This window comes from Notothenia coriiceps, unplaced genomic scaffold (assembly GCF_000735185.1).
Source record: "Notothenia coriiceps isolate Sejong01 unplaced genomic scaffold, NC01 NC01_scaffold00037244, whole genome shotgun sequence".
Taxonomy (NCBI): domain Eukaryota; kingdom Metazoa; phylum Chordata; class Actinopteri; order Perciformes; family Nototheniidae; genus Notothenia; species Notothenia coriiceps.
In genome coordinates this window covers 10,803,769-10,814,657 of record NW_011369945.1, presented here as the reverse complement: position 1 = coordinate 10,814,657, position 10,889 = coordinate 10,803,769, and the positions used below count along the sequence as shown (strand labels likewise).

Here is a 10,889-nt window from a genome sequence, read left to right as displayed (position 1 = left end):
TCTATGGCATACCATCCAACCTCCTCAATAAACTCCAACATATCCAGAACTCTGCTGCCCGCCTCCTCACCCACACCCGCTCCCGAGACCACATCACTCCCATCCTCCAGAACCTCCACTGGCTCCCCGTCCGTCAAAGAATCCACTTCAAAGTCCTCCTCATAACTTACAAAGCCCTCAACAACCAGGCCCCCCCCTACCTAACAGACCTGCTGCACCACCACACCCCTTCCCGCTGCCTCCGCTCATCAGAAGCCAACCTCCTATCCATCCCCACCCGCACCAATCACCGGACCTGGGGGGACAGAGCCTTCTCCGTCGCTGCCCCCTCCCTCTGGAACTCACTCCCACAACCCATCAGAGACTGCACCGACCTCACCACCTTCAAAAAACTCACAAAAACTCACCTCTTCAATCTGGCTTTTCATGTGTGACTGTTTTTGTATTATTTGACTTTAACTTTAACTATATATTTATTTGTTGTTCCTTTCTTCTCTTTTNGCTCACGCTGAATACAAACAGCTTTGACAGCTCCTCTCAACGTCGAAAGACGTTTGCCTTCTGTCCCACAGACCCTGAATCAGATCACCCGTGGTTACATATATACACACTCACAAGTGAATGCTTCATCCTGTGTTCAATGTTGGAACTGCATGATACATTCAACTTGTGCAGATAAAGTCAAACAAACTAAATACATTATGGCTCCAACAATATCTATGCATAACATTTGATATGCAAACAGAAAGGCATGACTGAAAAGGCACCTCACAAAGTCTACAACTCCAAGTAAATTCCACCTGAGTGTTGTGAAAACTATTACTGTTTTGAACTTATTTTTTATGACTTTACTATTTTGAGATTGCTTTATGATCAGGATTCTTCTTGAAAACGATCTGATGCCAGTTTAAACTATCTGCTGATCTTTTTGTCCGTGCAGTGCCCGGAGCAGGTGGTCGGGGGTATCTACGGCGTGTTGAACAGGAAACGAGGTCACGTGTTTGAGGAATCCCAAGTCATAGGCACTCCCATGTTTATTGTGAAAGCCTTCCTGCCTGTCAACGAGTCCTTTGGTGAGTGTGTGATTTAGAACAATTCACTTTATTTAATAATTTGGTTTTAGTATGTCATTTCCTTATTCTTGGCAGAGAATAATTTTTCACAATTTAAAGGTTTGGTGTGTAATATTCCCCTGCTTAAATGACAAAAGACAACTTGACCTGATGTCATGTATGTTGTTGAATTGTGCAGTTACATTATACCGAACATTTCCAAAATGTTTCCAATCTATCGGTCGATTTCAATGGCTGTCTGATAAGGTGACGTAACCCTTTGTCTTAGTGTCAGTGCTGTTGTTGTCTTCAAAGGCTGTCATCAAATCCAGTTTTAAGTTTTAAGCCCTATTTATAAAAGAAGAAAATGAACAAGGAAGAAATCCTCACTAGGAAAGGGTGAAGGCAATGACAATTGTCCAGTCTACCTTAAAATGTCCCCTAACTGTGTCTTTTGTTGTTGTTTTTATTGAGAGGCCTGTAGCAGCAGAAAATAACAAGCTGTCCATTTAAAACTAATGACCATTTAATTACAATTACATAATTAAAGTATGCATCTGTATTCATTTCCTCCAGGATTCACAGCTGACCTGCGCAGCAACACTGGAGGCCAGGCCTTCCCTCAGTGTGTGTTTGACCACTGGCAGATTCTCCCAGGAGACCCCAGCGACCCGGCCACCAGACCCTTCCAGGTTGTTGCCGAAATTAGGAAACGCAAAGGTCTGAAAGAGAACATACCTTCCGTCGACAACTACCTGGACAAACTTTAAAACTAAGCCAAGATAATACAATACCAAATCAATCTCTTAACCCTACCCCATGGGCACTTTAAAATCTTTGCACAGGCTTAAAAGATAAATTGCACAATTGTATTGACTTTGGACCGGAAGCTTTAAGCTTTTGTTGTAGGCAAGTGGAAGCAGCGATGCTTTTTCATTTCACAGCTACAGTACACCAAGTGCCTAGGGCGTGGGTTTTGTGGAACAATTGGATCAAAGCAGTTGTATTACTTGTTCTTTTATTTCTCCACATGGGTCCTCTCCCGCCCCCCCCCCTGTATAGTGCACCGTGATACTGCTGCAATAATGCATATTTAAAAGGATCATGGCCAGATAAAACCATGGAAACCATAATAATATGTTACAGAAGTCTAACTTCCTGGATTGGACCTCTGTGTGGATGTGATTAATAAAAACATCCAACTCATGATGGAAATGTGACACCTGTTATTTCTCCAAGGGGCTTTAGTTAATAGTTTGCCATTTTGCGAAATACACTTTTTCAATTTGGGGCAGGGATTTAGTTAACCGAATCCATACTAAATGTGTATCTAGTATACAACCACAATTCAGTTAATTAGCTTAGCTTAGCACAAAGACTGAACATGGAGAAACCATTTCTTCTTATTTCGTGAAACAGCAGTGAATCAATATCAAAATCCATCGCCCGGCTTATCTGGAGACCCTATGTACACAATATAATTAGTTTGTGTACAAATGCTAAAGTGTAAAAACCACAACTAGCTGCTATACGGGTTATGGCTGAGAGCCGTAGTTAAGAAATCAAATAGTCCTGAACAATATGTACCGTTTAGGTGTCGGTATATCATCAGTCTTTTATTATCATTCAATCTTCCACTAAACTTCAATCTTTATTTAATAATATTTTATTGTAGGTTGATTATTATAATATTAATTATTGCTATATTTTTCCTTCTATGCCCTCTGTACTGTGAACTCTAGACACTAGATTTGTCTCCCTAGAATGAGCTGTTAAAAAGATGTTAGTACTGCATGTTAGCTTAAAAGTTTTGGATGCTTTTCACTGATAGAGTGACTGCCATAAGGATAAAAAAAAAAATCACGTTTTATTACCCCCCGCCCCCCAAAAAAAGCAAGGGGACAACCAACTACAATAGGGATGATTTACCCTTTGGCCAGTTACTCAGCTTAGTTTTTATGCTAAGCTAAAGTAACTGGCTAATGGGTCAAGCATAGCCTCATATTTGGAAGACAAATATTTCTCCAAGAAAGCCAACAAGCATGTTCCCTAAAATGTTGAGTTGTTGCTATTGTTCAAGTGTTACTTAGATGGGGTATTTTCTAAAAATACAAGCACCACAACATATTTTCTTCACTCTTTAATCAATATTTTTTTCAAGTTACATATATAATGTTAATAAATGCCACTTTAATATACAACCCTTTTACTTCCGCACCAAAAAGGAAAGCTCTCCGCCCACACTTTTTAAAACAAAGCTAAAAAGAAACATGTCTGAAGAGTTAGTGTGCATTTACAGAACAACCACATAAACATATGCAAGGCCGAGAAGTGCAAGGTATCTTGGGTATAGGCAACTACCAAGCAAGGACACAAGATATCACAGATTGTACTGTATGTAGAAACCCAAAAATAGCTTACCATATCATGTTGTTAAGATTAATAAGAAGTTTGTTTCAAAGAGTTCGTAAGCCTATGATGCCTATGGAAATTACAGCTGAATTGAGTGAAATGCTGGTCTGTACTAAAGGGTGATGAAGATCTTGTCTTGGCATATCTGATGAACTGTACATTAATACAGTTTCGACTCCCCGCACTAATGCTCGGGAGTACAGGAAGGGGAATTCAGTGTCAAGCCTTATGCCGTCAATCCACAGCAGTGACATCGATACTGTGAATAATCTGAGAGGCTCCTCCCTCCCTCCCTCTCTCTCTCCCTCCATGGTGGAGTTGGTTACAGTCATGTCTGTTTCAGAGGCTGGCATCACTACAACACAAAGGGATAAAAGGAAGCCGCGGAGAAAGAGAGAGGCAGCGTCTCAAATGACAAGCTACGCCCCATGTAGTGACCTACATTGCTTCACGGATATTTGTCTTCCCATGTGGCCAACAGCAGTGCACTATATGGGGGGAACAGTATGATGTCTGAGTCCCAGGAACGGCTGCTGAGGTGTGGCCCCGCGCTGGTGTCAGGTTGTCACATTTGATGGAGGATCACTGCTTGTGTCAGAGGTGACTATGTGTAGAAGATGACCTCGGGAATCTGTCCGTCCTCTACTGAAGTGCCGTTGTTGTTGCCCGCCGCGTAACAGAAGGTGAAACACGTCTTTGTGCCAGTGGAGGACGACTCGTGCGTTACCTTTCTCATCCCCTTTGTCCCGTAGTGAGAGTCTGGGCCCTGAAAAACACACAGAGAGGTTGAATACACTGATGATGCCAACGCTGCACAGTGATATATAACATATATAGACATTTCCACAAGTGAGAAGGAACCACAGCTAACATGCTAAGTTGATTAATTCATTATTAGATCAACAAGGTCTGTACTGAATGTCTTATTTGCAATTGGTTTTCAAATTAAGCTTAAAAAGTCTGTTTTAATTTTTTGTGATATCGTCACTTTAAAAAACGCACAAGGTTTGAAATAAGTGAATCATCTGATTAAATTAGTTGAATCAACTTTCTTTCATGAATATAACTTGTTAGTTTGTAAACTAAACTTCATTTAAAACAGACTGAACACGGACAAAAAAATAATTATGCAACATTTAAATGTTGATGTAAAATGTAATGTCAACGTAGTGAATGAAGATTACAATTTCAGTACAGCCTTACAATCAACAGATTTTCTTATATACTGCTTTATTATTCTTGTCAAGTTTCTTAACTTTTGTCAGATTTGTAGGTTTTCTTGTCTTCTTGGAGAGTAAACTGAGTACATTTTGATTTCTACACTGCAAAAAAATCGATGGACGTGCAATGGCTCATTGTTTGACATGTTTTAGACCAAACAATGAAGGAAAATAATCCTTTGATCAAAAAGACACATTTTCCTTGTATTGGGAGCACAGTGCTGTATGTGTATCTGCTATCATCACATACCTTGAGTGTGGCACAGGCAGTGTAGTTGACGTTGGGTAGGATCTCCACCGGTTCTTTGAACATGACTCTGAAGGTGTTGGCCGACCCGTCACAGCTGAAGCCTGTATCGTTCTGACCCAGCACCGTGTTGCTGTCTGTGTGTATGATCTGCAATAAGACACACTAACATTCAGAATATGTTATGCTCTACACAAACTGGACTCAAACTTTCTGAAAGGTTCGGGTTCACACCTGTATGTTAACTTGGTAGTCTGTGGGTCCGTGTATAGAGCCATAGAGACCAAACCCGACCACAAATATCCTTCTGTTTACCGAAAACCTGAGGAAAAAAAAAACACAACAGATATGTATTAAGAGTCTGGCGGGTATGATAACTGTGGAGAAGTATTTGCAATATGTGGTGTTATTATTTCCGCCAGGCATATCGGTATCTAAGCAAATTGAGTAATATTAAAATCTTCTTTGTGTGTGAGGAGCGGAAGAAGCACCTAGCAAAGACTTTTACTCCACTGAGGGAATTCTTTCTACGACTAATTGTGCTTTGTGGCCACAAAACAGATCCCACTCACCGTATGCGGTCACTTGTCCCGCTGTAACCCCAGCGGCTTTCCACCTGTCCAAAACGTGTGATGCTACACTCCTTCCCGCGGAGGCAGCAGCGAGGCCGGTCGATGAATTCAACGCGGGGCTTTGGGTTAACTGTAAAGTGGAGGAAAAGACTCACCACCTCTCTATCACTCAGAATACTGGACTGGGCTGGACCTGAAGGGACGATAGAAAGCACAGTGTGTGTTCAGGCAAAGAGAATAATCTACAAAAAATGTTTCACTGTTGGATTCCTTGTGATTCTGTTTACCTGCAGCAAATTCCTCAATAGTCATGAGAGGGAAGCGGATTAGTGTGAGAGCCTTGCCCAGCACTTTGCGTTTGTTCTCGGGCGTGGGCTGCATCTGCTGCCTGTGAGCCTCGGCATCTGCCCAGCGCACAGAAGCACCGAATAAACGCACTTCCCGCACCCCGAGAGTGTCCCTCTCCAACACGGCCACCAACGTATCTGAGGCAGGGAGAGATGAAGACGGGACGGTCAGTGAGGCTGGTACTGTTAAATACAGAGACTGAGAGAGACTAATGACAATCACAAGGCCACATTACCCAGATCTATGTCTGTGAAGCCTTCAGCGGCGAGAGCATCTCCAGTGTTCTTATCGATGTTCTCCAGACAGAGGCTGGCGAGCTGAGGCTCGTCAAACAAGCGTGCCTGAAACAAAGAATGGATCACTTTGTTTCACTACAAGGCTCAGTCAAAAGCTCAGAATTGAACATTTGCAGATCTGGATTAAGATCTAATAGTAGGAACTCTCATGATTTTTGAGTCCTAAAAATAGACAAATGCCAAAAACTGGCATCAAATAAGAAAATAACAGAATATTTTCTACTTATTCTTTGATTGACATTTTCTGTATTGTTATTTTGCCGATTTTTGAGACTCATTTGGTGTTTTTAAAGCTGCATGGATTTCAACAACAAGTTATATTTAAGAACGTTGTTTTTTCTTTAAAAAAAATATTATAATGTTAAGATTTCTCAAAGTAGAGTATTGTTGTGGTATGGATACCGTAACTAACTCAGCACCAGTATCAAAGAAAATATCCTTTAAATGTAGGGGTTTAAATTTCAGCTCTGTTGCACATGATACTGACAGTTTCAGCACACAACATCTAGGGCAGCTAAACTAGGAGATGAAATAAGATCTGATCACTAAAAGACACAAGATATATCACTTTTACAAAAATAAAAATAATTGAAGCTCTGGGGAGGCAGACCTGTGTGAGCAGCATGAACGCATTGTCTGCTCTCAAGTTCTTCTTGAGGAACTCCACACAGTGAGCCTCCAGGGCGGGCACTGCATATTTCTTAGCTGTATATAGTGTGGTCATCACTGTCTCAGGCCCGATCTGGACTTCATCAGAGTAGAGAAACCTGCACAAGACATTCTGAGGTTATAATCATATAATGAATGCATTAGTGAGGTATTTAATGTTGCATTGTCTAAACATTATTATACCCGCTAACTAATTGCATAATGACACAATTATACACGCCCACTTTCAGGACAGTTTAAATGGCAGCCCTCTTACTTTAGCAGGGCCAGGAAGGCAGCTGGTTCCACATCAGGAAGCTCTATTTCCGTCGAAGTTGTCGCCATGCCTCCGTTGAACATGGCATCAAACACTGCGCTCCCCACAGCCAAAACAAACCTGACCATATCAACAAAACACAGGTTACGTTTTTTGCTTTGCATCGTCATAGTTAGCTATCAAACGTTTTGAATACTCATGCAGCTGATCTTACCTGTGCGCAGGTATCCTCTGAACCCCCATCCCTTTGCCCACTAAAAAATGAACGTCACTGAGCACTTCGTTGTTGAAAAGGAAAGCGAATCGCTCCTTGACGGTGCTCTTGGTCGCCTGCCAGTTGTACACCGGCTCTCGGTACACCAGCACAGACGCAGCAGCCGGGGTGGCAGCCGCTGCTGCCGAAGCGGCTGCGTTTGACGCCGCGGTTGCCATGTTGGTGGCCGGGGTGGACATGGCTCCTGCAGCACCTGCCGCAGCGGACTGCTGCAGGGAGTTCTGCGCAGTCGGTTGAGCTCCGATCGACACTCCGTTGCTGTCCCCGCCGCCAGGCCCCATCTGCGGGTTGGGTCGCCTCGTCGCGCCCTGTGCTCCCCCGGCCGCACCGCCAGCTCCGCCGTTAGACGCCGGCATGGAGAACACGCTATTGCTTGGCTGGCTGTTTCCCAAAGGACCAGGACCGGAGAAAGTAAGGCAAGGAGGCCTGCCGCTGTTGTCTCCAGCAGCCATCTTGAACGGAGTGTAGGCGTAAACAACGCACTTCGTCGCTTTTTGTATTTCTAGTAGTCTCGTCAGTCTTTGTTTCCCTTAGCTGACGCCTGGCGTTTGTTGTTGGTACTACACGGTGCTCTATGCTCTCCACCTGTACAGTATATGAGGTCCATCTGCCTCACACACCAGTATTTCATCCTTAGCGAACACACCTGTTTGTTTTCTCTTAACTAAAATCTAGTGCGTTCATCAAACCAAAACATACATTGTAAAGAAATAAAATACCAGGCATGTGCATTGTCCCTTTTTGAAGCAACAATATATATATATTTTTCATCAGGGTTGTTGCTGGCACTATGACTAATATCATGTTTTCTTAATTTTTCCTGAGAATGTAAGAGTTAGAGCGAGGTGGGGGGAGTCTGATATCTATATTTGAAAACTAGTTGGGTCACTTTTATTTTACATTATATTTTTAGGCTATATATACACTCGAATTAGGACCAAAACCACTATAATAATAATAATAATAGATTTAATTTGTTAGCGCTTTTACAGGTGCTCAAAGACGCTTTACAGATAATAGTGAAGAAAGAAAGAAAAGAGAAGAAAGGAACAACAAATAAATATATAGTTAAAGTTAAAGTCAAANGGGTGCACATAGCTTTTTGAGTGAGTTACTCAGATGAGTACCAGGAGACAGCGATTGGTACTCACCCCACAAGAAGCGTGGTCCTCCTCAGTGTCTCCTTCACTAAGGAGACACTGAGGAGGACCACGCTTCTTGTGGGGTGAGTACCAATCGCTGTCTCCTGGTACTCATCTGAGTAACTCACTCAAAAAGCTATGTGCACCCCTGCTAATAGTACACAATCCTTGGTAGGGAATACTCTTAAACTTTACAAACAGATAAGTCTACAGACCCGGCGGCAGACATACGTCTCTGGGCGGGCATTTGATTTACCAGGGCGGGCCCACCCCGAAACTTACATTTCCCGGGAAATCTGAATTGTCAACGGGGGGAGGGGGGCTCGTGAATTGTTGTTACGGAAACAGAGGGGTTTTAGGTTGCCATAAGGCTGTTGACGGTCTTATTATAGGCTACATCCATTGGTTGGTTTTGTGGCACATTTGTAACATTGTGCCAACTTGGGCAAGCACGCAGGCAAACTTGAGGAGCGCACACAGGGTGGAGTGAGGTTGAGCGATGGAGAGAAAGGGGAGAGAGAGAGAGAGATTGAGAGAGGCAGATAGCGTGTGCAGCGGTCTGCTTGCGCACAGAGCCGGAGTTTGTGAGAGAGCCGGCTTGAGTCAATTTCTCTTCAAAATATAATTGATTGCCAGCCTCCCTTGTCCCTGGCTGGCTTGCTAGCTCGTTGGTCCTGTCCTGATTACTTTTGTCTGCACATTTCTGCAATTTGAATTACAACAACAACAAGGCCAAAACTGCTCTAACAGGATTTAAATCCTCATCAGTTACTCAAACAGTGTTACCTGCTCACCTGTGTGCCATTGGCTTGTATAAAGCTTTAGTATGGAATTAGCTAGGTTCAGTAGAAACCCGTAGATGAGGAATATATTTCCAGAGTTCTACATCCATAAAATAAATAGCAGCCATTACTCAAATATCTCTGTCCCATCCATTTTTCCCCTCCCAGGCCTTAGGTATGGATGTCCAGATGGTGCCAGGTAAAGGTCCAACATTCCCAGACCCTCTGAAGGAGCCAGAGGACCTGCAGCGTCTGCAACCTAAAGTGGACGTGGAGAAGGAACTGGGTTATGTCTTCAAAGCCATCACACTGACCAGACACAAGATTGATGGCAAAGTGCCGCTCATTGGGTTCACCGGAGCGCCGGTTAGTGATCATACAGACAAGTTAAAAGCCGGCATAGGTATTTCTGGATGTAAACATGAAAATTACATCAAAAGTATTGTGGTTCTTACTCTCTCTGTGTGGTGTGCCTACACAGTGGACGCTGATGTCCTACATGATAGAAGGCGGAGGCTCCAACACCCACTCGAAGGCGAAGCGCTGGCTCTACCGACACCCTCAGGCCAGCCACATGCTGCTGAAGATGCTGACTGATGTGATAGTGGAGTATCTGCTGGGGCAGGTGGCGGCTGGAGCGCAGGTTAGACCTCCTACCTCTTTATCTCTGGAGCCGTGTTTACAATATGTGCCACTGCCATTACGCATAACTATTTAGGGTGGTAACAAAAGGACGCAAACAGATTGTCTTTGTACTTCGTCCCACAAAATCTGTAAATCTAGATTATTTTAAAACAATACTTCTGTCGTCTGCTGTTTGTTGTGCAGGCTCTGCAGGTGTTCGAGTCTCACGCCGGCATTTTGGGGCCCGTGGAGTTTAATGAGTTCTCTCTGCCTTACCTTCGAGACATTGCTCGCCGCGTCAAAGAGAAACTCAAGGAGACAGCGAAAGACATTCCCATGGTAAGCTGCAAACATTAGCATTCAAATATATCAATATGCCCAAATCCACACCCACACAGAGTAAGACTCCTGCTGTAATAATATCTCATACATCTGCATGTATTCCTCTGGACAGTGTCAGTAGATAATGATAATGATAAACGCTATAACTGTGACAACTCTATTCTTATATTTATTTTCCTGCTGTATTATTTAGTCTGTTCTCTTTTCATAATAGCTTTCTATATTAGTTGCAATACTCTGTTCTATCCTTACCATAAGTCTGTTGCTTCAACAACACTGTTTCCCAGGAGGCATCATTAACGATTCATCTGCTCTGTAATAAGTGAAATGTCCTGTTCATTACCAGAAGATGGCAGCATTTCACCAAAAATGGAGAATAACGAGTCCTGAAAAAAGTTGTTAGTTGATAATCTCCTCTTTTCAGATTGTGTTTGCAAAGGATGCTCATTACGGTTTGGAGGATCTGTCTCAATCTCATTATGAAGTGGTCGGGCTGGACTGGACCGTTGACCCAAAAGCAGCACGGTATATACACACACACACACACACACATACACATACACATACACATACACACACACGCGCACACACACACACACACACACACATACACATACACATACACACACACACGCGCACACACACACACACAC

General features: G+C 43.1%; 3 protein-coding genes across 4 annotated transcripts in view; 2 read left to right on the top strand and 1 right to left on the bottom strand.

The window, feature by feature from the left end:
* Positions 1 to 889: 889 nt before the first annotated feature.
* On the top strand, positions 890 to 2,258 carry LOC104965292 (elongation factor 2-like; the record flags this gene model as incomplete). The annotated part of the gene is made up of 2 exons (XM_010794250.1): positions 890 to 1,073; positions 1,629 to 2,258. Coding segments are annotated over 2 exons (378 nt in total), but the record flags the coding sequence as incomplete, so codon positions are not given.
* A 926-nt stretch (positions 2,259 to 3,184) lies between these two features.
* Positions 3,185 to 7,980, bottom strand: LOC104964634 (BTB/POZ domain-containing protein 2). Of its 2 annotated transcripts, none has more exons than XM_010793466.1 (9): positions 7,287 to 7,980; positions 7,073 to 7,192; positions 6,758 to 6,914; positions 6,087 to 6,192; positions 5,791 to 5,988; positions 5,504 to 5,696; positions 5,166 to 5,253; positions 4,935 to 5,096; positions 3,185 to 4,230 (listed from the first exon to the last, which is right to left on the bottom strand). In XM_010793466.1, the coding sequence occupies exons 1-9, from the start codon at positions 7,796 to 7,798 to the stop codon at positions 4,069 to 4,071; spliced, it is 1,698 nt and encodes a 565-aa protein (XP_010791768.1). In that variant the 5' UTR covers positions 7,799 to 7,980; the 3' UTR covers positions 3,185 to 4,068. The 2 variants fall into 2 exon arrangements, with proteins under 2 accessions (XP_010791768.1, XP_010791769.1); XM_010793467.1 differs by having other exon boundaries at positions 4,935 to 5,081; positions 7,287 to 7,977.
* A 646-nt stretch (positions 7,981 to 8,626) lies between these two features.
* The window catches only part of LOC104965291 (uroporphyrinogen decarboxylase), a 3,215-nt gene continuing 952 nt past the window's right edge, over positions 8,627 to 10,889 (top strand). The window contains exons 1-5 of the mRNA XM_010794249.1: positions 8,627 to 8,645; positions 9,392 to 9,636; positions 9,752 to 9,913; positions 10,099 to 10,233; positions 10,661 to 10,761. Of these exons, the coding sequence (XP_010792551.1) occupies positions 8,627 to 8,645; positions 9,392 to 9,636; positions 9,752 to 9,913; positions 10,099 to 10,233; positions 10,661 to 10,761 (662 nt within the window). The remainder of the gene's footprint in view (positions 8,646 to 9,391; positions 9,637 to 9,751; positions 9,914 to 10,098; positions 10,234 to 10,660; positions 10,762 to 10,889) is intronic.